The 24,466-nt window shown below is 37.0% G+C and overlaps 1 protein-coding gene across 5 annotated transcripts in view; it reads left to right on the forward strand.

Annotated features, from left to right (window-relative positions):
• Positions 1 to 24,466, forward strand: part of rxraa (retinoid X receptor, alpha a) — a 151,136-nt gene that overhangs the window by 57,444 nt on the left and 69,226 nt on the right. For all 5 annotated transcript variants that reach the window (XM_037979285.1, XM_037979286.1, XM_037979287.1 and 2 more), the window contains exon 2: positions 21,542 to 21,655. In XM_037979285.1, coding sequence (XP_037835213.1) covers positions 21,542 to 21,655 — 114 coding nt within the window. The remainder of the gene's footprint in view (positions 1 to 21,541; positions 21,656 to 24,466) is intronic.

Consider the following 24,466-nt stretch of genomic DNA (forward strand, 5'->3'; position numbering starts at 1 on the left):
TTTATTGGTGACATTATGATAGTTTTCTTCGACTTTCTGTGGCTTTCAATTGATTAATTAAAATCTATTTTAACATATTTTATGGAAAATTTACTTTCCTGACATTATTAGTAAGCAAATTGCACAATATTTAGACCACAAAAGTTTTAAACATCTGTGGTAAATTGCTCAGTATAAAGTCTTCTTGATTATATGGAAACCAAACTTTAAGCTTTAAGTCAGCACTTTGAGATGGCGTATCTCTTTCCTGGAACTCATCTGTGAAGATTTATGACTTTTGCGTGGGCTCTTTAGGGGAAGAAAGTTGAACAACCAGGTTTACAGGACAGACAAAGACAAGCGGGCATGCAGGTGCTGGTCACAGATTCGTCATCGGCATTCAGCATACCAAAGCGTTGACAGCATTAACCAAAGGCTCTGACAAGTTCAAGTGTCACATTTGGGACGCTTCCTCGTGTCAGTCCAATGCCGAAACCAAGACAAAGCTGCTAATTAAACAAGCTGGTCTTAAGGTTTGCGTTCCTCTTGTTCCTGCATTTCTGCAAAGTGGTATCATTTAGTTTAAGCCCATGTATTTTGGAATCAACTTGATTTTAGAAGGCTGCCGCAGCCGACTGACCTTAGAAAACACAAAAATGGGTATAGCTCAGTCAATTTTACAGATATTGAGTTAAAACTTGGTGTGGTTGTAGCTGTGATTCATTCACAACACATACGCTGAGCATGACGTCTTCCAATTATGCATGAGATTTTACATATTGTTATACTCAAGGTTCGACCAAAATAGCTACAGCTCATTTCTCAACATATGATGAACTTTGTTTAAACCTTCAGCTTGAAAGGTGGTGGGTAATAAGCATTCCTTAAAGAAATGCTAGACCTTTAATTTTTATTGTGAACAGATGAATGAATTCAGTGTACCCTTATTTTTATTTACTTTTTGAGTACAAAAATGTCTATAATGAGTATTTTTTTATGTTTGCTCCAGTTTATAGTTGACTGAAATGTGTTTTTCTTTTCATTTGATATTATTACATAAACTTATGATCTGAATATGTAGCTGTGGATATAAGCAACATTACCTGTTGTGATGCCCGCATCTGATAAAAAAACAACTCTGCACACTCACAGGAACCATGCCAGTTGGTGTGCGTTTGCTTTCAGTTTTGATATGTTGTCACTCGTTACTTGTGGGCTGGAGATTTAACAGCCGAGCCAGCGATTTGTGGCAAACCCGCTCCAGCACCTGAGCCAGAACGACACGATGAGAAGTCCCTGACATGCCGGTTTCATGAGCTGATATATTTGCAGAGTGCTGGAGCAGCTGAGAGTCGCTGTGCTGCTGGGAAAGTGAAGGTCAGAGGTCGTGGCTGGGTCACCCTCTGTGGGAGAGGAGCAGCTTCAGCAGACATGACAGTGTTTGTCTGGAGGTGAGAAAAAAGGAGGGCGGTAAAGGATTATGAATTAAAGGACTAGCATTCGTTGTAGGGATGCATATCACCTGCCACCTTTCACACCGGTTTTAATTGAATTTAATCGTCTTCTGTTTAGAAATGATAAACTTGTTACTATTTTAGTTAAGCCTTGCACACAACATCATGCATGATGTCATGTGAAATCTTCCTTGATCCATTTGTGCTTAGAGTATGTATTGTGAATGACTCCTAGCTACTACCACGCTAAATTTTAGATCAATACATGTAAAATTCTCTGAGGTGTAACTATTTTTGTGTAGGCTAAGTGTGATTGGCTGTGGTAGCCTTCTTAAATTGGGTTGACTCCAAAAGTTAATTAGTGGTAGAAATACACCCAGTGATTATTTTCTGAAAGTTTTATTAAAATCTATCCAACGAATAATGAGATGTTTTGGTAATATGCAAAAAAAAAAAAATCAGTTTGAAGCTAAGAACGGAAGCTGGACAGATGTTGTTTTTATCTTGTTCTTGCTTCATTCTGTGCATTTTTTTAAAAAAGAATTCTCATTAGTGCAGCTATTGTTAGTAACAATTATTTGCTAATTGATCCGAAAAGCAATAAAACAAAGCAGCTAGTCTTCCTCTCCGACACTCACACACGCACACACGGACGCTCACACACAGCCGTATGAGCTGTGGAGAATGAGAGTGGATGTTTATTACAGGATCCTAGTGGATGCTAAGGTGCCCTGGGGGCTATTAAAGCCTTCACTTAAAAGACCCTATCAGAGAACAGTAATGTGGGCTGCATGAAGGAGACAGGGGCAGGGGGGCAGAAAGGGGTATGAATAAGAAGTCCTTAGAACAGCGAGCAGAAAGAGGGAATAAACACAGTGAGCACATCTGGATTGCCTCAGCAGAATATTTGTGCAACATCTGGAAAACTTCCCTGGAATTTAAGGGTCCCCCCTTTTCTTTTCATTTTTTTCCCTCCTTTTTTTTCATTTCTTCTCTGTCCTGCTTTCTGCATCTTCAAAGTCCCTTACCTTGGTGTAGACAGCACGTAAATACTCTCAAAGTTATGTACAATGAGGCCTCGCAGACTTTATAGCGGGCCAAATTGGGCCCATGTGACCAGGGTTTGGCTAATTAAGTGGCGAAGGAGCGAGAGGGCACCCCTGTCTGTGGATCCAGACTGAGGCCAGACCCAGGCCAAAAAACCACCCCTCATAAAAACAGAAAAAAAAAAACACTTTCTTCTCACAGGAACTTCATGCAGAAAGAATAGTCGCTTTGTTTGGTTTTCAGTACAAGTTCCATGTGTGTTCATTTGTCAGTAGTGTTAGTGAAAAGATTTTAAAGAAACTTTCAGAAAATAATCACCGGATGTCCATCTACAAGTAATCAACTGTAGGAAGCAAAAGCATTCATGATGGCCACAACAGCTAAGAAACCTTAACCAACACAAAACTGTCTTTAATTTAACAGATATTAAGCTAAAAGATAATGGGCACTTAACACATTACACAAGATCTTTGCTTAAAACTTTGTCTTTACCTGTTAGTGGTAACACTGTCTGTCTGTTAGCAAACTATCTCATGAATTACCTTAAGAGATTTTAGTGAAACTATCAAAAAGTAATCATTAGATGTGCATCTACAGCTGATTACCTTTTGAGGTCAACCCAGTTCAAGATGGCTGCCACAGCTAATCATCTTTGGCAAACACAAAAATTGCTACAACTCAGTCAGTTGCACAGCTATTGAGCTAAATTTGGTTGTGGTAATAGCTGAGATGCATTCCCAAAACATACTCTGAATGTAATATTATAGCGCACATGATGTTGTTTTCAAGCCTTGAACAAAATGGCTGTAACTGAGATGGTTTTAATCTCAAACTCTGGCATGAATGGTGGCAGGCGATATGCAGTCTTTCAAGAATTGCTAGGACTTTAGTATTTAACATGAAAACCCAGCGACCCGGAAAGGAAAAGTGGCTAAAATTAAATGGATGGATGAATTATCTTATCATTTTGTACGCAGGAATCTGTTGGATTGCATTTACCTACTTTCCAGCACATTAGAGATGCACAGTGAGGCTTTTGTCTGTCTCCTCTGCGAGATCACAGGGCTGTTTCTCTCCCTTCATCACTCGTGAAGTAAGCCCTGTGTTCATTAGTGATTAAGATTCAGAGAAACTCCAAGCGCCTTCTGTCTTACCTGGGCCAAACTCCCCACGGGTCACCGAAGGGCGGGTGCTGCAGCTTACTGAACGAGAAGATGAGAGCCGGGCAGCAGCAGAGGTGTACGTGCAAATATGGGGGGACTGTATTGATCAAAAGAGGTGCATCACCGTCTTCAGATGGGCTTACTAATGCCCAGCTCCCCCTGAGAGCTGCAGGTTGGACCGTCAGGAGCAGAAGGAGGAGAAAGAAAGGACGCTGTGTTGAGAGATGGAGGGAGAAGGGGAAGAAAGAGATGCCAAAACAGAAGGGGGAAAATGACAGTGAGTGAGAGTAACAGGAAAGGATGGAAAGAAAAAGTAGAGAGAAAACAAGACTTGATTTTTATTAGGAAATAAAAAGAGCTTTTAAATTATTTGTCCAAAACTTCATGCGTAACATTTACAGCTCTCCGTCTGAGATATGATGGTCATATATTTTTAAAGCAGTTACAAAGCATCTCGCCCAGCCTGTTTCATGTGGCTCTGGTTTCTTTCATCATCTGGTTATCTGCATCAGGCAGCAAAGATGCTGTCAGTCATCTCTTCTTTTTTTTTTTTTTTTTTTCCCGTGAAGACAGGGAGATGATTTTTATGTTTGCCCATTTTGTGCTGCAGACGGCCTACATCTTTCTGCTCGACTAACCTGACGAGTTGTGCTCCTTTTCAGGAATGCTGATGCTGATGATACAGTTGACTGTATGTGTTTGTGTGCGATTATGTAAACACTGATAAGAATGAGCCTTCACTGTGAAACGTGGAACTGTTCAGGTAATCCTACATACTGACATGTAAGCACTTTAAATACTTACATGTCGTTAATAAAAATAGATTAAAGGCTTTGCATTCTTTGAAGGAATACGTCACCTGCTGACCTTTCATACCAGAGTGTTAAATTAAGATTTTTTTGGATGTTGAGAAATTATAATAAGAAAAATAGTGTATTGCACAATTTCATCCAATCGGAGCAGGTGTTGTGGATGACTCTCTGCTACTAACACAGTCAATTTGAGCTCAATATCCATAAAATTGACTGGGTTGTAGTCATTGTTGTATTGGCTAATGTTGATTAGCTGTTGCAGCCATCTTGAACTGGATTTACTACAAAAGTTAACCAGCTGACTATGTACATCCATTGATTACTTCCTGAATTTTTTATTAAGATCTGTTTAGTGGTTCATGAGGTAATTTGCTAACAGACCAACAAGCAAGTCCCCAGACACAAACAAAACATTATCGCCTTCATCTTTGGGGAATAATAAATCTGAGAGTGTTTTACCTTCAGCAGAAACAAACAAAGTACGACAGGCGCACTTTGATAATGAGCTCTAATGATGTACAGTCAGGTTTTACCCAACGTCAGATTTCAACCAGGTCAAGGCTTCTTTAAAATTTGAATCTGTCATGACCAAGGTCATGCAACAACACACTCTGCAACAGGAAAACATTTCCCACAATGCCTTGTGGTTACTGTATATTCAGACCTTCTGCTCAGTCTGACCTTGCTTTAGCTTATTCCTGTCCTTTGGTCCAAATTAACTTTGCTTTGCTTTGGATTCGACTTTGTGTTCCTCGTTTTAGCTTTAAACTAATGTAATCGTCTGTTACTCTTAATTGTTGCATGAGATGAAAAGGTTCTTTTATTTTTCTTTTGCCTTGGAAGGCCTATTTATTTATTTTGTGCAGCCATATGCTTCACTGGCAAATCAAATCTTCAGGCAGGTGCAGTGATCTCATCCGTGGCATTTCGAGAGCCCTCTAAAGGTGCCCCACCCTTTGACCTGCAGCTCTCTGCTGTATCAAAATAAACCCCATCGGTTTGCTTGAGGGGACAGTTTTCTCCTGGTCAAGTGACATAACTTCAAATAAATCCTTTAAGGTCAACTATGTAAAAAAAAAAAACAACATTCTCATAAACTCACATTGGAATTATATTGAAAAATCAGCATAAACCTTCAAATCAAAGCAAAAATCTCTTTAAAAATCACTGAAATATTCAGGTTTATGTAGTTCCACTGACAAAATATTAAAAAAGGAATTAAAAGAAGTCTTCTTTTTTTTAGTCATAACTAGTAAATTTCTGCTTAAATGGAACTAACAGTGATTAAGTTAAAAATATATTTGTTAGTGTTGGCAGAATCGATACTTGAATGTGGTTTTGAATAAAAGTATTATTCAGTTTTGTCATTAACTTTATTCCTATCCAGTTCAATGTTTGTGCAGATTTACATGAATCACAATATTTGAGCCTTCCACAATCACATCAAATCATTTGTTTCTGTTAATGTCTCAAAATAACTTGGTGAAGTTTATGTACAATATTAACTATTAGTCAATTCTGTCTGTCTGTTAGCAAAATATCTTATGAACCACCATAAAAGGTTTCATTAAACCTGCAGAAAATATTCATTGAATGCACATCTATAACTCATTAACTTTTGGAGGCAACACAATACAAGATGGCCGCCACAGCTAATCAACCTTAGCAAACTAAAATGGCTATAACTCAGTCAGTTTTACAGATTTTAAGCTAAAAGTTGGTGTTGCACCAGCCAATAGTCATCTCTAAGACATCAAATCCGTTTAAACTTTGGCATGCATGACAATGGGTTATATGTCTCAAGCTGAAACATTTATAAGAATTATAGCTATAGGCTGTTTGCAAGCTCACCTTTAGACCTATTTTTTTGTTCCGGTAAAGACTCACGGTTGCACAAATGAACCCTTTCTGATCTAAGGTCACAGGTGCATCATTTCCTTCGTGTTTTGTTGCAGATCTGGTCTGCACTGCAGCAGCAGCATCCTGGTCTGTTCAGCCTCTAAAACTCAGTGATTTAACTGCACTTCGCTGATCCTCTGACCCTGAAAGCCTGAGGGGTCAAACCGATTGGAGAAAAGAGCCACGTGTTGGTCTGGGTCATCGGAGGACATTTCATCACAATGATTATCTCTGATGTGACAGGGAAGCTCTTGTTAGAATTCACTCATTGATATTCCGAGTACAGAACAGATTTCAGTGCAGTCACTGGCACTGCACATACAGTACAACTCCTCTGTGTGTTTTCTGCTCTCTAATCACTACAGATGTGTGTGAACGATTGGTATTTGGTATCCTGGGCTTCGGGGGATTGACTGAGCTTATGACCAGCTTAGCTTGCAGTCCTGTGTTTGATTGGCAGGTGTAGTTTCCACTTTGGATGCAGCAGACCGGACAGAGCAGGGGAGGAGAAGACAGGGTACCACTGACATTTGGCTTCTCATGTCATGTCACCCCACATCATGGTGTATTTATGCCTCACTTATAAGTTTAATGTTGCACCAGGCAAACGTTATCTAATTTAACGATCCTTCTCAAGAGTTTTGACCTGTAAATAAATAGGGTACAGTAGTTATTTTGTTTTTGACAGATTTTATTTGCTTAAATTGGCAACGATTTTGAAAAAATATAAATTTATATTACAAGAAGGCTACATTATGTAGGTAATGTAGGCAGCTGTGTAAAGAAAAGAAAACTAGGGAAGGAAAAAAAAGAACAGTTTTCACTTCTTTTTTGTTAAAAACTACTTTTAATGGCTCTACCAAGAGACAAAATTTAGGTAAATAAGTAAATAACAGCTTTGTCTTCTGGTTTCAGTGCTGTTATAGATAGCCTAATTTATAAGGCAAACACCAGACAAAAACTAAAAATAATAAAATGGCACAGCTTTTAGAACAACAACACAAAATGAAGCTGTACTGTAGCACTGTAGAGTTTTTTTTTTTTTACAGATGAGCCGGTGGTTAGAATAAATTCTGTGCCACGCTACGGTGTTTGTTTCAGAATCAACTATTAGCTGTTAAACACAGACTGTCCAACAACAAAAACAAATATATTTGTTTTATTTATTTTACCGTTATCAGTGTAATGCTGTGGCAGTTTTCTCTGGAGTTTAAATTTGTGATTTCCTGAGTTTTGCCCGAGGCACCGCACATGGAGAGGCTAGTTGTCGCTGCTTAGGTTCAACAAATGTACCTTTTTTTTTAAATGTCACTTTTCCCTGCTGCATTAGGTTTAGTGAAGCAGTTAAGATTCCTAACTGAACTGACAATAATTATCTGTGGTGGCATCTACCCTTTGACATCCACCTGTTCTCCCTCCAAGCTCTTATCTCAGTCAGGAAAAAAAAAGTTGTTTAAAGACATTTTTTCTGCAGGTTCTAACTTCCAGATATATTGTGTTAACCACATGTCTGTTCTTAGTGTGATAAAACTGCCTGTACCTCCTAAAATTTTGTTTTTAAACCAAAATATTAGCAAATCTGCATGACTTTTTCCTTTTATTCGGAAAAAGCTAAAATTTTTAACATCTCTGAAGTCCTAATAATTTCCACTCTTATGCTTATTTTTTGACAATATCATAAATTAGTCTGATACACCATCAGGTCCAAGCATCAGGCACACTTTTGCTGCCACTTTAAAAGAGTCTAAAATATGTGACATCTTTGTTTCTTAGTATTTCACTCTCGTCTGCATTTAGGCAGCATAATGGGCAATGTATGTTCCAGCCATTAGCCTGTCACAATGGAGCTGTCTGATGCTGGAACCATGTCCCGTCCTGTTATGATCATTTTCATGCCATCTCAGGCTCTGGCTTTGTTTTCCTGCCTCAGAGGGAAGAGCTTGCAGAAGTCCTTCAGTACTCCGTTTTTGTTCATGCTGAAAAGACTTGCCTCCAACCAGCATGCAGTGTAGCATCACATTCGCTCTGCCGCGCCTCAGACCTCATGAAAGGGAAATAATTTAGAAAATGAAATCTACATTTGTTGTGTAAATGACCACATGCTGTAGGATATTTAATCCTCCCGCAGTCGATCCCAGCCATGTGACTTGACCTAGTTTTTTTTTTTTCTTTTTCTTTGCCTCCTTCTGCCTGTCTCCTTTCCATTCTTTTTTCTCCCTTTTCTCTTTCATTAACTCTAAGACTTACTCTCCTTTTTTCTTCGTTTATTTCATTCCTTTCATTTTTTGTTTAGTTGGCAGGTGTTTTTATGTAGATTGTTTATGGATTTGTCTTCATCTCCTGATATGCTATCATGAACATCTCTCAATTTCCTTTAACGACAGAAGATGCAAACAAAATGGCATTACAGTAATGTGCAAAAGTTTTGAGTCATCTTTTACTTCTCTATATTTTGCTTCCAAACAGTCATTTTTAAAGTGATCTTGATCAACAGTTCTTCAAGCTTTCTGAAGGTCTTTCAAAGTTTTTCTTTGGACTTGAACTGATTTTTCGCTCATTTTCTGACCAGTACATTGCCATTTTCATGCCTAAACTAGGCTTTAGCAACAAAAAAACAATCTTTAATTGGATCTTTAGGCACAAGCAGCCTGTCAGAAAGAGATCATTTATTCCCACTGTTTACGTAAATTTATGAAAGATAACAAGATAATCCAGTTTGTTAGACAGAAAATAATGTTTTAGCACCACTAAGTTGATTCCTAAAGAACTATTAGCTGAAAACTGCATGCATCAGGTCTTTCCTGGATTTCTTTCAATGACTTTCAGATACTGTTCATCTTATATATTGTTTTTGGTCAGACCCTTCTTTGTTTGTTCTCCACGGTCAACACATCTTTTAATACACACTACACAATAAGCTGGTTAAACGCTGAAAAGAAAACGAGTATAAAAGCAACAAAAGTCCTTAAAAAACCCCGAAGAGCAATTAATCAAAAGCATTGTCAAAGATTTCAAGAAAGTCTGAGTTTTTTTTAAATCAAAATATAAAGAACGTAGGCATAGTTTTAAACATTTGAACATTTTTTGAGTTTACAGGTTTTTATTGAGCATTTAGATGAGCAAAATAACAAGAAACTTGCATTACTAAAAGAAACAAGTGCTGTTTAAACCAAGTTAGAGTTGATGCAGTGGGTTTTTTTGTGCTTTCAGTTTGAAGCTTGGTTGAATATGAGTGTCAGCGTCTTCAAGCAACTCAACCAGTTTGATAAGCCGAAGAACAAAGTCAGTCATTTACCATTTAAGCTCTGAGTTTAATCCCCGACATGACTTTATTACATGCTTCTGTTTTTCTCAAAGGCTGAGAAATTAAACATTTTAATCTACAGAAAACCATCAGATTTTAGATTTATTTAGAAAAATTAATCTTTTCCTATGAATGAGTAGTTTCAGTGTTGCTGTTCTTGACTTGGAACTGAGTGTCATTTGCAATATCAGGCTTTACTAAAGATTTAGTTGGCAAAAATGTACTGTAGTAAAGTGAAAGAAACCCAAGATGTTTTACACAAATTTAGATTAAAATATCATGGATTCATGAATCTTAACTTTTAGCTGATTGGTTTTCATTTGTTCATGCTTGCTTTCGAAAATGAAACGTAGATGAGGTCTATTTGCTTTGGAAAATGATTTGGATTTGAGTAAAGACAGATACTGTATTAGATAAATAAATAGGCACTATCTCAGTTCATGTTGCAGCCTGTTTGGCACACCCACAGCTGAAATTCTGTGGAATCCTCTTGGAATGGATGGCATGCCTCCATTCCTGAAGAGCGCAGAAGATTACTCAGACTGCAGAATAATACTGTAACTCATTAACAGCCTCTTTCAAAGAGCACTTTACTGTTCTTACCATGCCAGTGAGTATTTTAGGCTTGAATCCATGCAAATTCTTTTCAGTGCTGTGTCTCAAATCCTTCACAGAGTGTTATGTCACTGCAGACATAAGTCGATAATATAGCCGGGTTGTTAAAGCTTTCAAAGCTTTGAGAACAAAGCATTCTCTGTTTTTAAAATCAATACCAGTGGAAGGATAACTTAACTTTCTTTTCATTATTTTCTCCCATCTGCACAAAGATGGGCTTTAGTCTATGAATTATATTTAACATTTATAGGCAGTCATATAACTGTGGCACTTCTCTCTTCTGAACAGTATTTTAGCTGTTGCGGAGGGAATATATATATATATATATATATATATATATATATATATATATATAGTTATGTAATCGTATGCAGAAGGAGCCAAATAGAAAGTTGAGATGTTCACAAAGGGCTTTCTTGAAACTTCTCAGGAGGATTATTCGACTTTTACTTTTCCAAATCAAATTTTACAGTTATGGAAAGTCTCTATTAACTCCTGGATTATTTTTGTATGTATATAACATAATTATTGACAAGTTTCACACCAGTGTTTCTGTTTGCTATGTATTTATTTGTCCATTTTTGTTAACCTTAGGTGACAAGTCTGTTTGGCCAAATCAGTCAAAGGTCTGCATGTCTTTTTATAGGATGTCCTAACTTTTTGTTCCCAACTTTTTTTCACAGAGCACCACTTCTTGCATCAACAACAAAGTTGCACTCTTTACTCTGCACATGCACAATTTGCCAATTTATCAATTATATATTTGAGCGGATTTTACTTAAAACTAACGTCCACTTGACATACCCCTGTTTTGGGACAATATGTCAGAATGGTGGTATCAGCTGGTTAGAGGATGTTTTAAATCAGCTGAAGACTGAGAACTTGTCCTTTAAGATCTGACACGTTTTGTAATTATTTCCTGGATTTTTCTTTCTTTCACTTTTTAAGACAGATGAGTTCATCACAGTCAAGGTGTTTTATGTTCTCTATGATTGAAATATAAAAGTGCAAAACAAGTAAAAAGTAAAAGTCCAGTAGAATGTTGCTTATTGTTGGGTGAACATGCACTCACAGAGCCTCTGGACCTTTTTGACTTTGTTCTACTTCAGTTTGCACATAATGTTTGATTCAGGATGCTGCATCTGTTCATCAGCCTCATTGGATAGGGTTCAAAGTTGTTTTTTTTATATTTTTAAGTCTTTAAATTCCATAAACTATGAGTAACTTATACAAGGCACCTCTGTATTTGTGTTTAAAGCAGTTACACTTTCACCCAGATATATTCAAAATGCATATTTTTTTCTAATCAGTTCTGATTTCATAATTCAAAAACATGACTTTGAAATTTATTATTCATACCATTATTGTATAGTTTGGATATGACTTTACTCAAAACCTGTCTGTTCATTTATAAATTAAACACTTAGAGCTGATTTAACTGCTTTATCAGAAGGGGCACCCTAAATTATGTGTTTATATTACATGATTATTTTATCTCAAATTCAGTGCTTTTAGTTCACTCTTAATTAAAAAAATAAACAGGTTTTGTTGTATTAAAGCAATCATATGAGTTACTAAAACAGCTAAATAATGGTAATCAAATCCAACTCTACCACTTTACTTAAAACATACTATACCTTTTACATCATAAGAATTGTCAAATTTAAAGAAAAATCATGTAAATGTTTGCCAAAAAAACAAAATGGTTCAGGTTTTGACTTTAGCAAGCACAAACCTTGACTGCTGAATCTGGGTTAGAGTTGCAGAGCACATTGTTTAGAAGAAACAAAACTAAAGGACATGGGTGGCAGGACAAGTCCTTCCTTTTGTTGTGTCCTTGGGTGTTTGTACTTTTCATGTTTACATCCTCGTATGTGAATGCAAGACGTACTAGGCTGATGTGGGAGGATGAGGTTAATGGGAGACTCTGCAGAGATGGAAGCGTGGGCGTGTGGAGTCAATTTAGTGGGCTAACAGGAAGCGTGCTCCGGGATCCTGGCGGGCAGTGAGTGGGACACAGGTCGCCGTGCTGCTCTGCGCCATGCTTTGTGCTCCAGAACATCTTTTTTTGTTTGTTTTTTTTACTGCTGTAGATGCATTATATTCCCCCCTAACAGAATATTCATCACTTGCCTCAGAATCCAAACTTTTGTTTAACAGCTTTTTGTGATATAAAGTTATTTGGTCACTTAAAAACACCAACTATTAAAGACCTAACATTCCTTGAATTAATGCATATTGACGGCCACCTTTTATTCCAGAGTTTTAAGTTAAAACTGTCTTATGCTGAGAAATGATAGTGTTCTGGATGTCGTTGTCAAACCTTGTAAATGATGTTATGCTCAATCTCAATTGTGAGATCTTGTGAGATGTGTTCGTGCTCAGAGTATGTGTTGGGAATGACTGTCAGCTGCTACCACACCAAAATGTGAGCTCACTGTCCTTTATGTTGACTGGGCTTTAGACATTTTTGTGTTTGATAAGATCCATCTTGAGTGGGATTGACTCCAAAGGTTAATCGGTTGTGATTTGTTCATCCAATGATTAATTTCTGAGAATTTCATTAAAATCTGTCTAGTATTTCAGGAGATATCCTTCTAATGCTACAGACAAACAACCACACGCACGCAGACAAAACCATTAAGAATTGTGGCCAAGATTGAAATCCAGAACCATTAATCCAAGGTAAAAACAGCATTTTGACTTTACATTTAAGCACTGCAAACTGGAGTGAGTCTTGTGAAATACCTGATAAAAATCCACCCGTGATCCATTAGAGGAAGGCTATAAACTTAAGTTTTATCTCCCCCAGTTCTGGTGGTAATATTTTACAGCTGAGAAAGGCCAGTGTGTGCTTTGCCAAGGGCAGTTTGTGTGGGCAGATAGTCCGTCATGTGAACAGCTACTGTAAAGATCAGCGGAGGGATAGGAGATCGTTAAATGTTTTTCTCGTCTCTCTCAGAGTGAAAGGAGCCTCTTTTACCCTTGTCGTTTTTGTCTGAGTCCAATCACACAAATTTGATTAGAGTAACTCGCCCAAGGAACTGCTCTGGTTGCAGTGAGGCCCCCTCCTTGTTCTCCGATTTGGCCCGGAGAAAAGTTCTGACATGCACAAGTTAGGCTTTGAACCAGCCCCCTTTCTTTTCCTCCCCTCTAACCTCATTTACCACTCTCTTTTGGTTTGCCTTCCTCCCCGTGTCTGGCTGTGGCTGCTCACCATCAGCCTGCTTTTGGTTTTCATCGTGTCGCAGAGAGTGAGACAAATGACTGTTATAAATAATCAGGAACTGGAGCTGTGTGTCATCTCTTCAGAACACAGTAGCAGTTTTATTTTTATTATTTATTTATTTTTGTTCCCCAAAAAGGAAGGCAGTTTAACTTTTTGGGGGTGTAACTGAGGCATATTCATCTACCTTTCAGCTTTAACTAGTCTAGGGTCCTTCGAAATCCGTTTTATTTGTTTTTTCCAAATTCTGTTCTACTTTTTTTCCCAATTTATTCTTTTTTTTAATTTTTTTCTTACTGAATTTCATGTTTTAAGATGCAACAGCATTCTTTCACGTAAAAAACAAATGTCTTTCTATATCGTGAATGACAAAAATTCCAACAAATTGATTCAAATTTGACTCATTCAGTTTTTCCTGTTTCTACTGTTGTTTTACTATAAATTCCACTTTTAACATCCCAATTCTTACATCGCAGAACATCATAGAACTATACTAATCGCTGAATGATTTCAAAATTCATATTTAAGCAGGTGGTTTTTCAACCAAGCCAAGAGTCTGGTTTTAGCTCAAAAGTGTGTGTAGGGAAAGAAATTCTATGCTAACCAGTCTAACTGCTTCTGCAGGTGTCGAAGTTGGTTTTTCACACCCACAATTGCAACTGAATTGGAAGACTGTGGGCAAAGCTTTTCTACGGCGGCCTATTCCGCTGCAAACATTGTTTTTGTGATTTGTTTAAAAAAATGTACTCAATATTACCTGTTTTCACCCGCTGTGGGCAATGATGGTAATGTTTGCATCTTACAAGATTTCACAATATCACATAGGACTGGCCAAAACATCTTTTACAAGGTTTGACCAAATCGGGCGTAACTCTGACGTTTCTCATCATCAAATGATCGTAGTTTAAAATTCTGGCACTGAAATGCATTTCTTCAAGGAATGCTAGGCTTGTATTTATGTAACAGTGTTGGAGTTTTTCTCACATTTACTTTTTGCAGAAAAGATGAGATTGTGTTTCTTGACAAAACTTTATTATCGGTGAGAAAATTGTGTTGAATGTATTCAAGCTACTTTTGATGCCATTCAAACAGAAGAATATGGCATCTTTCATTATTTTTGAAATTAGGTAAAGCAGGCATTTTTGAAAAGGAAAGCTGTTGTTCTGACATATAAAAGCAGCTTTCATTGCTAGAAACTGTGGTTTGTAGATAAATGTGTCCTCCTCCATTTTTACAGTCAGGGTTTCAGTTTTCCAAAGGTCATATTTATGAGTTCTGCCTTTTCTTTTAAAGGTTTCATTGTTGTGAATGCTGCCAGTTTCATAATCCTCAGCTGGTGTGAAAGTACATACTAAACTCATTTTCATTTTTTTTTTCCTGTTCTTTTTTTGTTGTTGTTGTTTGTACGTAACAGAAATGTGTGTTTGTTCATTTCAGTAGTTCTTCAGATAAGTTGGTCCAATAAGTCAATCACTAAATCTGACCTTTTTACGAGTAACGGTTATTTCTTAGACATATCAAGAAACAAGTTTCAGATTTTAGTCACCTTTGCCTCTCTTTTAAACATGGACGACTAATAGTGTTTGCATCTACGTCATTTTCTTTAAAAAAAAACAACATTTTCCTGCAAATGATTTGGGGTTGTTGTGGCTGAACCTGAAAATGTTTTCTTCCTGCCAAGGTCTTCTTTGTTGATGTCTGTTTCTGCAGATTCTATCTTCAGCTTCCGTTAAAACTGAAGCTTTTTAGGTGGGTGATGTTCCCTTCAAAGCAGAGCATCTGCAGCCCCAGAGAAAGGCCATTTAAAAATTTAATTTATGCATTTAAAAGTTTGTAAAATGAAGTTTGATATTAAATGCATTTCAAAAAATTAAATGTTCTTTAACTTAGTTTTTTAGACTTAAATCTGAGGTTGAATTTCCAGAAACTTAAGGAACATTTGTTATCAGTACAAACAGGAAGGCAACTATATAACACTTGTTAAACCTGATCAGCATATAGGTATTGCCTCCAACATTTGCTTTGTTGTTGTGTGAAATCTGTTTAGGGTTTTATGTGCTATAGATGAAAAAGAGCTTTGAGGCATTTTAGAGTGTGGCCTCTTTTTTTTCAGTTTCAAAATGAATATTATCTTTAGGGTAAAGGAAGACAGTTTGCTGATGGGGCAAATACTGTGTGCAGGCTGAATGCTCTCCATGCTGATGATCAGAATCAGAGAGCGATGCATCGCTTCAACATCGTGATTAGCAAATTACGTTTTAGCTCTTTAAAAGGAGAAAATGACGAAAAGAACCAGATTTATGTCAGCAGCTCATAGGTTTTGTTAGAGTGGTAATTATGTGTGGTATGACGAAGCAGATGAAGGATATAATTGTAAAAATCAGATAATATATACATAAAATGTACATTAATTAATTCAGATGCTAAATAGCAATTAAAAATCTGCAGTTTGTTGTGCTGAGCCCAGCTTTGGTGGTTATTATAGAATTACCATTTGAATTTTCATTTCTTTTTTGCAATCCTTGAAGCCAAAGCAAAGTTTTTCATTTGCTTGAGTTGTTTGCCCCACAAAAACATTAAAGCCTCAAAGTTGTAAGTCCCATTTTGCAAAACTGAAGAGCAGCAATTGGGAAGATTTTATTTTATTAAAACAGAAAGTCCAGTATGGTAAATATCTCGGGAAAGGTAGAAAAAAAAAATACACTTACTGAACGGAACTGAGTCTTCACGGTTACTGAGGAGGACAGATGGTGGGGACTGGTAGGAGAGTGGTGATGACTGTGGTTTTCTTTTCCTCACATGAACATTTGAGGCCCTACTTCAGAAAATGGCTGAAGGTGAAAGGCATTCACGATGGTTAACTGTAGTGATTGATGGCCACCGTTGCTCATCCCTTTGTGCACTTTACTTTATCCTCTGGAGTCCCAGGAGAGATGGGCTTTTTCTTTATTGCACCTGGGAGATGCATTGAGGGTCTAATGAACTTTAACCTTGGGCTTGGTCACCATGGCAACATTGGGCTTGAACAACTGTCAGGATGAAACGGTCTTGAACTCTGATAAATGCTTAAATTTATTCTATTCAAAATACTTGTTTTTCAGTTCTGGCTGCACAATCACCAATGTGTCTTTGAAATAAGAAATACCCATTAATTAAAGGCCTAGCATTTCTTGAAGGAATATGTATTGCCAGAATTTTAGTCTCTCATTTTATATTGAGAAATGACAGAGTTGTAGCCATTTTTGGTCAAAGTCGATTTTGCGCAGTCATAAGATATTACAGTGTCTCTTATGATCTGTTCAGGTATGTGTTGTGAATGATTCTCAGGTACTACCACATCAGAGTTTATCTAAATATCTGAAAAAAATCACAAAGTTAACACTGTACTTGTGTTTGCTAAGGTTAATTAGCCATGGCTGCCATCTTCAATCAGTTATATATGTATAGCTAATGATTAAGTTCATAAAGTTTCATTAAAATTCATCCAGTGGTTTATGAAATATTTTGCTAACAGACAAACAGGGTTAACTCTGACTCTTGACTGAGTTTTAGCCATTTTTGATTTTTCTAAGATAAGTTGTTTATGGTGGCCTTGAATTAGATTGAGACTAAACGGTTGTAGATGTAAATACAGAATGCTTTCTGTTGTTTTTTTATTTATTTTAATCTGTCCAGTTGTTCATGAAATAACAGTACAGACAGATGCTCCACCTTCACCGTAAGTGGTGGTGATAAAGAAAATGCTTCATTTCTGTTCGTATTAGTAGCAAATGTAAATTTACACATCCATGTTTAATTAGAACCTTGTCATTAAGCCTTTCTTTTATTAGGCCTTCTATCAATAAAATCTGGGCTTTCATTAGCAGAACGTCTTAAAGACTCGCCTTCATTAGCACCAGGTTGTAAATGCGATATGTGGTTTCATTAGCAGCCTGATTTTAATGAGGAAACCCCAAGCATGTTTACATTGGTTTGATCCTCAGTGATCGCTGCGATAGATAATGAAGTTTGGCTGTTTGAGGGGAGAAAGTTTGAGCTTCCTCCCCTCAAAAATGTGATCATGCAGTTATTAAAGCCAATAAAATGCTGTCTGCTTACGAGCGAAAAGCAAGATCAAACATTTTCTGCAATCAAGCTGAGATATGTGAGCGAAGACATAATGACGCAGTGTGTTTAAGACGTGTACCGACTTTACCACTCATGACAGCAGATCCCGAGCCTGCACGTACACGCCAGCCTTCTTTCATCATTTACTTCAAGACCCAAAAACTAAAAGCCTTCAGTGAAAATAACTCAATATGAAGCCAAGAAAAAAAAAAAAAAAAAGATGGATATGTGCCTCTTAAATCTGTGGGTTTTCAAATATTTTTACAGCTGTCACACAGCTGAATGTTTCATGAGCTTTGTAATTATGTTTCTTGGAAAAGGTTGGTTTTTAACTCAAATAATGAATCAAGGGCAACTGACAAAAGTTTGATATAATTTAGAGAAGTGTGTTTTTGTTGAAAATGGCAATGGATAAAGTTGCCGAGATCTTGTTCACTTTCAAACTAGTAGTGTGAATGCTGAGTCAGCAGTCTCACTGTTCTTTGTAGTTTATTTTTGTATGTTTGCTTGGATTCAAACTACTTCTGCAAACTTTGGTCTATTTTAACTGTTCCTCTGAATATGTGTAAACTTTCAGCTTATTTACTGTTTTTTTTCTTCTGGTGCCACTTTTAGCTTTTAGCTCCTGTTCTGCAAGTTTTGACTTTTAGCTACTGTTTTGCTGGTTTTAGCTTTTATCTACTGTTCTAGTCATTTCAGTTTTTCACTGTTTTGCTTGTTTTAGCTTGTATTTAGCTTATTTTAGCTCATTTTCTGCTTGTCTTACTTTACCAACTTAGTTTCAGGTCTTTCAACAAATTCCAGCAAAGTCATTCACACTGTGTTCCACAGAAAAAAGCACTTTCTCTAGTTTGTCTTATTTATTTATTTCCTTTATTCTCTCACTTTAGGTTTAAGATTCTTAAGCATTGCTCTGTCCCGTAGGAACACTATTCCTGGGGATGGCTTGCAATGTGGAGCTTTTTTTTTCCTGTGTGTGGGGGGAGCTGCTGTCTCCTTAATTTACTTTTCATTTTGGAAAAGTGCAACTTGACTGGTAGCCCTGGCTCACATGTTAATGCCTTAATGTTCAGTGACATTGCTCAGAACTCGTACCATGTGTCATTGTTTGCCCTTCAACCCCTTTGTACAACCAGGAATGTATTTGTTTTCCTTTAAGAACTACTTAATTTGTCAAAGATGGGGGAAAATGTGGCTCTGTGCAGGATTTTTAAAAATGTAATGAAATAACATTCCTTCTATGATGAAACTCATAAGAAGGAGGACTTTTCAGATGTATATTTATAACAATGTCCGTCTTAAAAGCTTTGAAAGAAGCCACATGTACTTAGAGCTTTTTACGGATTAAAATTGAACAATCATTTTAAATTTAGGAATAGTTTTAGTCCTCTGAAGAGGGTTTTTTGTGGAGAGGTTTTGAACAAATAATATCTTACCTGTTGTAGATAGCTCTTTGAACAACCTCAGCTTAGAGAAATTATTTAACTCTAATGAGATTGAGTCTAGTCTGAGTGGGGCAAAGATCAAATTGGTCTCCTGCTGTCTTAAAACAACTCCATTCTCAACCTTTATATCACTGTTAACTTTCATTACATGGTTATTTTGGCACAAATGTGATATTCCTAGCTGCCTCTACTGCTATTTGTCCTTCAAAATAATCAAAATATTCCATGCTAATGACTACAATTTGTGAGATTTTGAATGTTTATATTCTTTCTAAAGAACCCCACATCAAAAAATCTGAAGTATTGCTTTAATGACATGAAAGCCAGTTTATTTGAGTAGTTTCTTTGTTTCCAAAAGGTGGGGCCAGACAATGATGTTTTCGCCTGTGTCTTTCTGTTACTAAAATATCTTCTAAATCCCTGGACAAATTTTAATGAAACCTGCAGCAAGTAATAAAAGGATGTAGATCTACAACCGATTAACTTTTGAACTCAACCTAATTCAAGATGGCATTGACAGCCAACTGATCTTAAAAAACACAAAAATGTCTCAAATTCAGTCATTTTTACTAGTATTTAATTAAGATTTGGTGTGTTTGTTGCTGAGACTCATTCACAATGCGTACTCTGATTCATGACATCTCACATAATGCTATTTTCAAAGGTTTGACCCAAACTGCTACAAGTTTATCATAGCTCAACATAAAATGAATAAAAGTCTAGGTGAGTCCCAATCCTTCAAGGAATGATAAACATTTAATTACATGTAGTTTGACATGTTACTAAGTATTTTAGACCTACATTTAACCTGTTGTTTGTATGATTAACAGAGCATTCAACCACTTAGCGTTTAGTTTCAGGGTGATGAAAGGAAGACTAAAAGAAATCTGTAGAAATCTGGCTGATAATATTGACATTGCTTCAGCTGGTAAATGACATCCAAGCTTGGTGTCAAAACACTAACTAATCCTGTTAGATTAACAACACATTTATGTTTTTTGTGTTCCTTTGTAGATTCAGTCAAGCTGTGTCAACTCTTTGACTGTTGTGCAGAATTACCAATATAAATTGCCATTAAATCTTATTTATGGTCTTTAAGCATGCCATTATTCCAAATGATACCCATAAAACAGTGATTGAGAGGCGTTGCCATATTCTCAGGTATTTTCCAACATCTGATGATAATAAAATTGTGCTTAGTAAACAATAAGATTAAAGCTCTGAGAAAAAACATGCTATCTTCTTGTTTAGCATTTACAACACTCGCTTCATCTGTTTCATTTAATTTGCAAAATTCAAGATGAGCCAGTCTGTTCATGTTTGTTCTTGCTCTGCCTTAAACAAATCAAAGCTTTGAGGAAAAGCATCAGACATAAAAAAGCTCCCTCGGCCACACATCTACATAAGCGTGCACGTACGTGGCACACGCTCGCGCGACCCGCAAAGGCAGAAAAATATCAGCATCCCAGACAGCTTATCATGGGGAACTAATTCAATATCCCTTTGCCTGTTTTAAATGTCATTCTCTGAGCTCATCTGGAGTGACATGTTTTTCATGCTGGAAATAAAGGAGCTTTATTGGGCTCAAAACGGAGTGACGGGGGAGGGGGAGGGGGGAGGGGGCGCTCCTGTGTCTGCTGGTGTTGATGTTTGCTGAAAAATCAAAAAGGTCTTCTGAAGGAGTGAACGAAATTTGAGTGTTCACAGGTTTGTCGAACTCAATGAGATCCCCCTTGAGCCGTCCAGTCGAAAAAGGCGCCGCTTCTCAAAGTGCACGCGCTTGAGTTAGTGGCAGTCACAAAGTAAAACGCCTCTCCTATCTATGGAGTGCGTTTAAGGAAACATGAATTTGATGCCTTTTGTGTCACTGCCACTCACTTTGACATGTTTTTGATTGTTCTTTTTTTTTTTTGGCGGGGGGGTTGTTTCCTGTTAACTGTTTTACACATTTTCCCATCAGTTAGGAAATAGGGATAATATAAAATATTGTTTGTTTTTTTTACGACTGTCTGGGATTATTTGTTGCTCTTTCTTTTTCCTGGATGATTCCAATGACTGGTGAGCACTTAGCTGGAGGGCGTATGTTCTTCACAGTCGCCTCATTGTGCCAGATAATGACTTCCCTATTGAAGGTGACCCCTGTGACCTCAGAGACAGACAGTAAGACGGCCTTCTTCAGCCCCTCGAGGTATTCCCTGCTGTGGCATTTTGCCCACTCATTTTTGTGCCCAGCTGCCTTTTGCCTTCCACCGGACAAGCGTTACTTAGCAGGTTCTCTCCTCGGTCTTGAGGGTTCACCCTCAGGTGCACAGCTGACCTGAGCACAGAGAAGGTTAGAGTGAGGTCCATGTGCTTGCAGAGCTCTAAATATGAAAGGTTGATTTGGTCAAATAGTGGCATAGCATTTGTAGAGATTCTTTGAACTCATTTCTTGTTATCTCTGTCTTTTTCCTCTTTTTTTTACATGTATCCTCATCTCTTTTTTTCTAGGGTTTTTGAAGCCCCAGTGCTCATTGGCTCCTCCCATGCAGCGAGGTCGTTCATCCGAGGCATGTTCATGTTTCAGCGGCATGTGTCCCCTCCATCAGCGGCGCCTATCCTCAGGTAACTAAGCAAACCTGTTGCAACTTGGTTGTTAAAGGGTAAAATATGACTTCCTTGTCTCTGTCCTTCTTTTTTTTTCTATCAAGAAAATGCCATCATCATGAGGATCTTATTTTAAAGTGCATCTCATGACCCAATGCACCACATAAGATTTTCTAGTCATCAAAAATTACACTGAGTCTCATTTAATTTAATTTAATTCAATCTGTCTTTGTAACACAAAACACAAATCAAAACTAGAGAAAGTGAATGCTGACTTCTGAATAAATTTGCTAAAACTTACTAAAGAAGGTATGATTAAGCTGTTAAAGCTAAAAGAAGCAGAACACTGGTTGAAAGAAGCAAAGGCTTGTTAAAAGTATCAAAACAACAGGAAGCTAAATGCATCAAAAGGTTAGCTTAATGCTAAAAGTAACATAATGCTAACTAAAAGTTAAAAGTAGCAAAAGGCTAGTACAACTACTTGACAGTACTTGCCTTTTGTTTAAACAAATTAAAGTTTAATTTGTGAAATGAAAGGACAGAAACAAATATCTTAACACATTTCTGTACCCCCGTTTTTTTTCCTCGCTGGTGTTGTCATGTGGTAGAAATTGTTGCTTGTTGCTGCAAAAACACTCATGCACACACACACACACACACACACACCATCGCCTCCGGTCAAAGGTGTGGCAGTGGGGTCTTTTTGCTGAGGCAGTGTTTAGTCTGGTTTGTTTTGATGAATGGTGTCTTTGCATGCTGAGTCCTTTTGATGGACAAGCTAACAGAGGTGTTTTGAGATCAGCCCCTTCCTCCCAGCACCTCAGATCGCCCATTGCCTTTTAAATCCCAGCAGAATTTTTTTGGTGTGACGCTAATGAATGGGGCAGGGGGGTCCAAGTTATGCAGAACATGTTATTAATGCTGATATATTTACCGTTCCTTCCCCGAGGCTTGTTCTTTCTGCGGCGTCAGTGCTGTGACTTGCTGCACTGCCTGTCATGTGAGGAGAGCATGATTGGTATTGCAGAAAAAAAGACACTTAAACATATAAAAAACCTCCATGAGAGCATCTGATTAATTTTAGTTTTATCCGTAAACTGGAACTTTTCAATACACCAAAGAGAAAAAACACTTTTGAACAAATCCTTGGGTATAAATCTTTTAAAAAAAAATTGCCATTCATTATAATCCACATGACCTGGTCCTTGTCCACTCGCTTTTATTTTTTTTGTTGTTTTTTTTTTGCTTTCTTTGAAGTGCTCTAGGCAACCTAAGTGACATTAATTTGTTCATTCATTCACTGATTTTAAGAACTTACAAGTAAACAAAATTAAATTCTCTCGTAAATCAATGTGCCCATGCAATTTTGTTTTGTAATTCCAGAAAAAAACTAGAGATGGTACTTTAAGTTCAGCTGCTTAGATGCTTTTTTCTTTTTTTTTCAGAGAATATCTTTTGTTCTTTTGAAAGAATGTTGTTGTACCCAAAAACAAGTTCTTGACCTTAGCAGACACAAAACCGTTTATAACTCTGTCATTTTTACAGATCTTGAGTTAAAAGTTGTTGTGATACTGACTGGTATCTTGAACTCATACTCCAAGGGAAATCTTTGTTAAACCTTTGGCATTAACTACTGGAGTCACCCTTGTCTGTCTGTTAGTAAAATATCTCATGACTCACTTCCGGGGGTTTTATGAAACTCTCGGAAGGTAATCATTGGATTCATATCTACAACTAGAGGTCGAGCCATATGAATTTTCTTATGACTGATACTGATGCTGATTTTAGTGTTATGCAACACAGAAAAATGGGTGTAATTCAGACAGTTTTACAGATATTTTGCTACAGTTTAATGTAGTAGTAGGTGAGACTCATCCCAGACACACACAACTTCTTTTGTTTAAAACTTTGGCATGCAAGACGGCAGGCAATATGCATTCTTTCAAGGAATGCTATTTTATATTATTCTGTTTTTAGGGGAACATAAAAACCTAATTTTCTAACATAATATTTTCCAAATCCATAAATTGCTTCTTTGGCTTCTGGCAGTTTTCGTTGTCATTAAACTTTTGGTATTTAGATGATTATGCATAAAACCAGGAAAGAGATCATTAAAAAATAAAAAATAAAATAGAAGTACAATTTAAAAAAAAATTTTTTTGCTTTTAACCATTAATGTTCATGCTGTTACTGATTGTTTCATTTTGAATTTTTGCCGGCTTTACTTCTCAGTGTCAAGTTAAAGAGCAGAAAAATAAGCCTGTGGCTGTGACATAATTCCCATCTGCCTCAGAAATCCTTGAAGACAAGTATTTATTTTCCTATTTTTTATTTTCTTCATAAATTAGAAAAAATAATCTGTATCTTTGCACCCCACTGTAATGTAAGTAACCTTTTGTTTTTATTCTTTAGTTTTTAATTAACTCAGTGAAGAAGAAAATGAAACCCCTCTCCTTCTCAGGCAAATATTTTTTTCACGGGCAAGTTCTGGCACGATGAGGTGCATGGATATTCCACCAACCTCACCCCCATCTGTGTATTTTACAGAGTTATCTTGATTGATTGCAACATATTTTACTGTCACAGCTTGTGGTGAGGGTGTATGTGTTTCCAGAACAATTCAGACCATCTGGATCAGAAGTGTAGTCTTTGCTGAAAAATGTCAAAGGTTTTCCTTTACTTGTGTTGTGGATACTTTAGGAGCTGTAGTACTTTAAGTTCCAAGTCACATTAGATTATTTTGTCTGTCACAAACTTGGGGCCAAATTGAGAATAGAGGTGGAGTTAAAGTACTGAAACAGTTTATTATTGCTGTCTTTCCTTGTTGCC

This window comes from Kryptolebias marmoratus, linkage group LG14 (assembly GCF_001649575.2).
Source record: "Kryptolebias marmoratus isolate JLee-2015 linkage group LG14, ASM164957v2, whole genome shotgun sequence".
Lineage (NCBI taxonomy): Eukaryota > Metazoa > Chordata > Actinopteri > Cyprinodontiformes > Rivulidae > Kryptolebias > Kryptolebias marmoratus.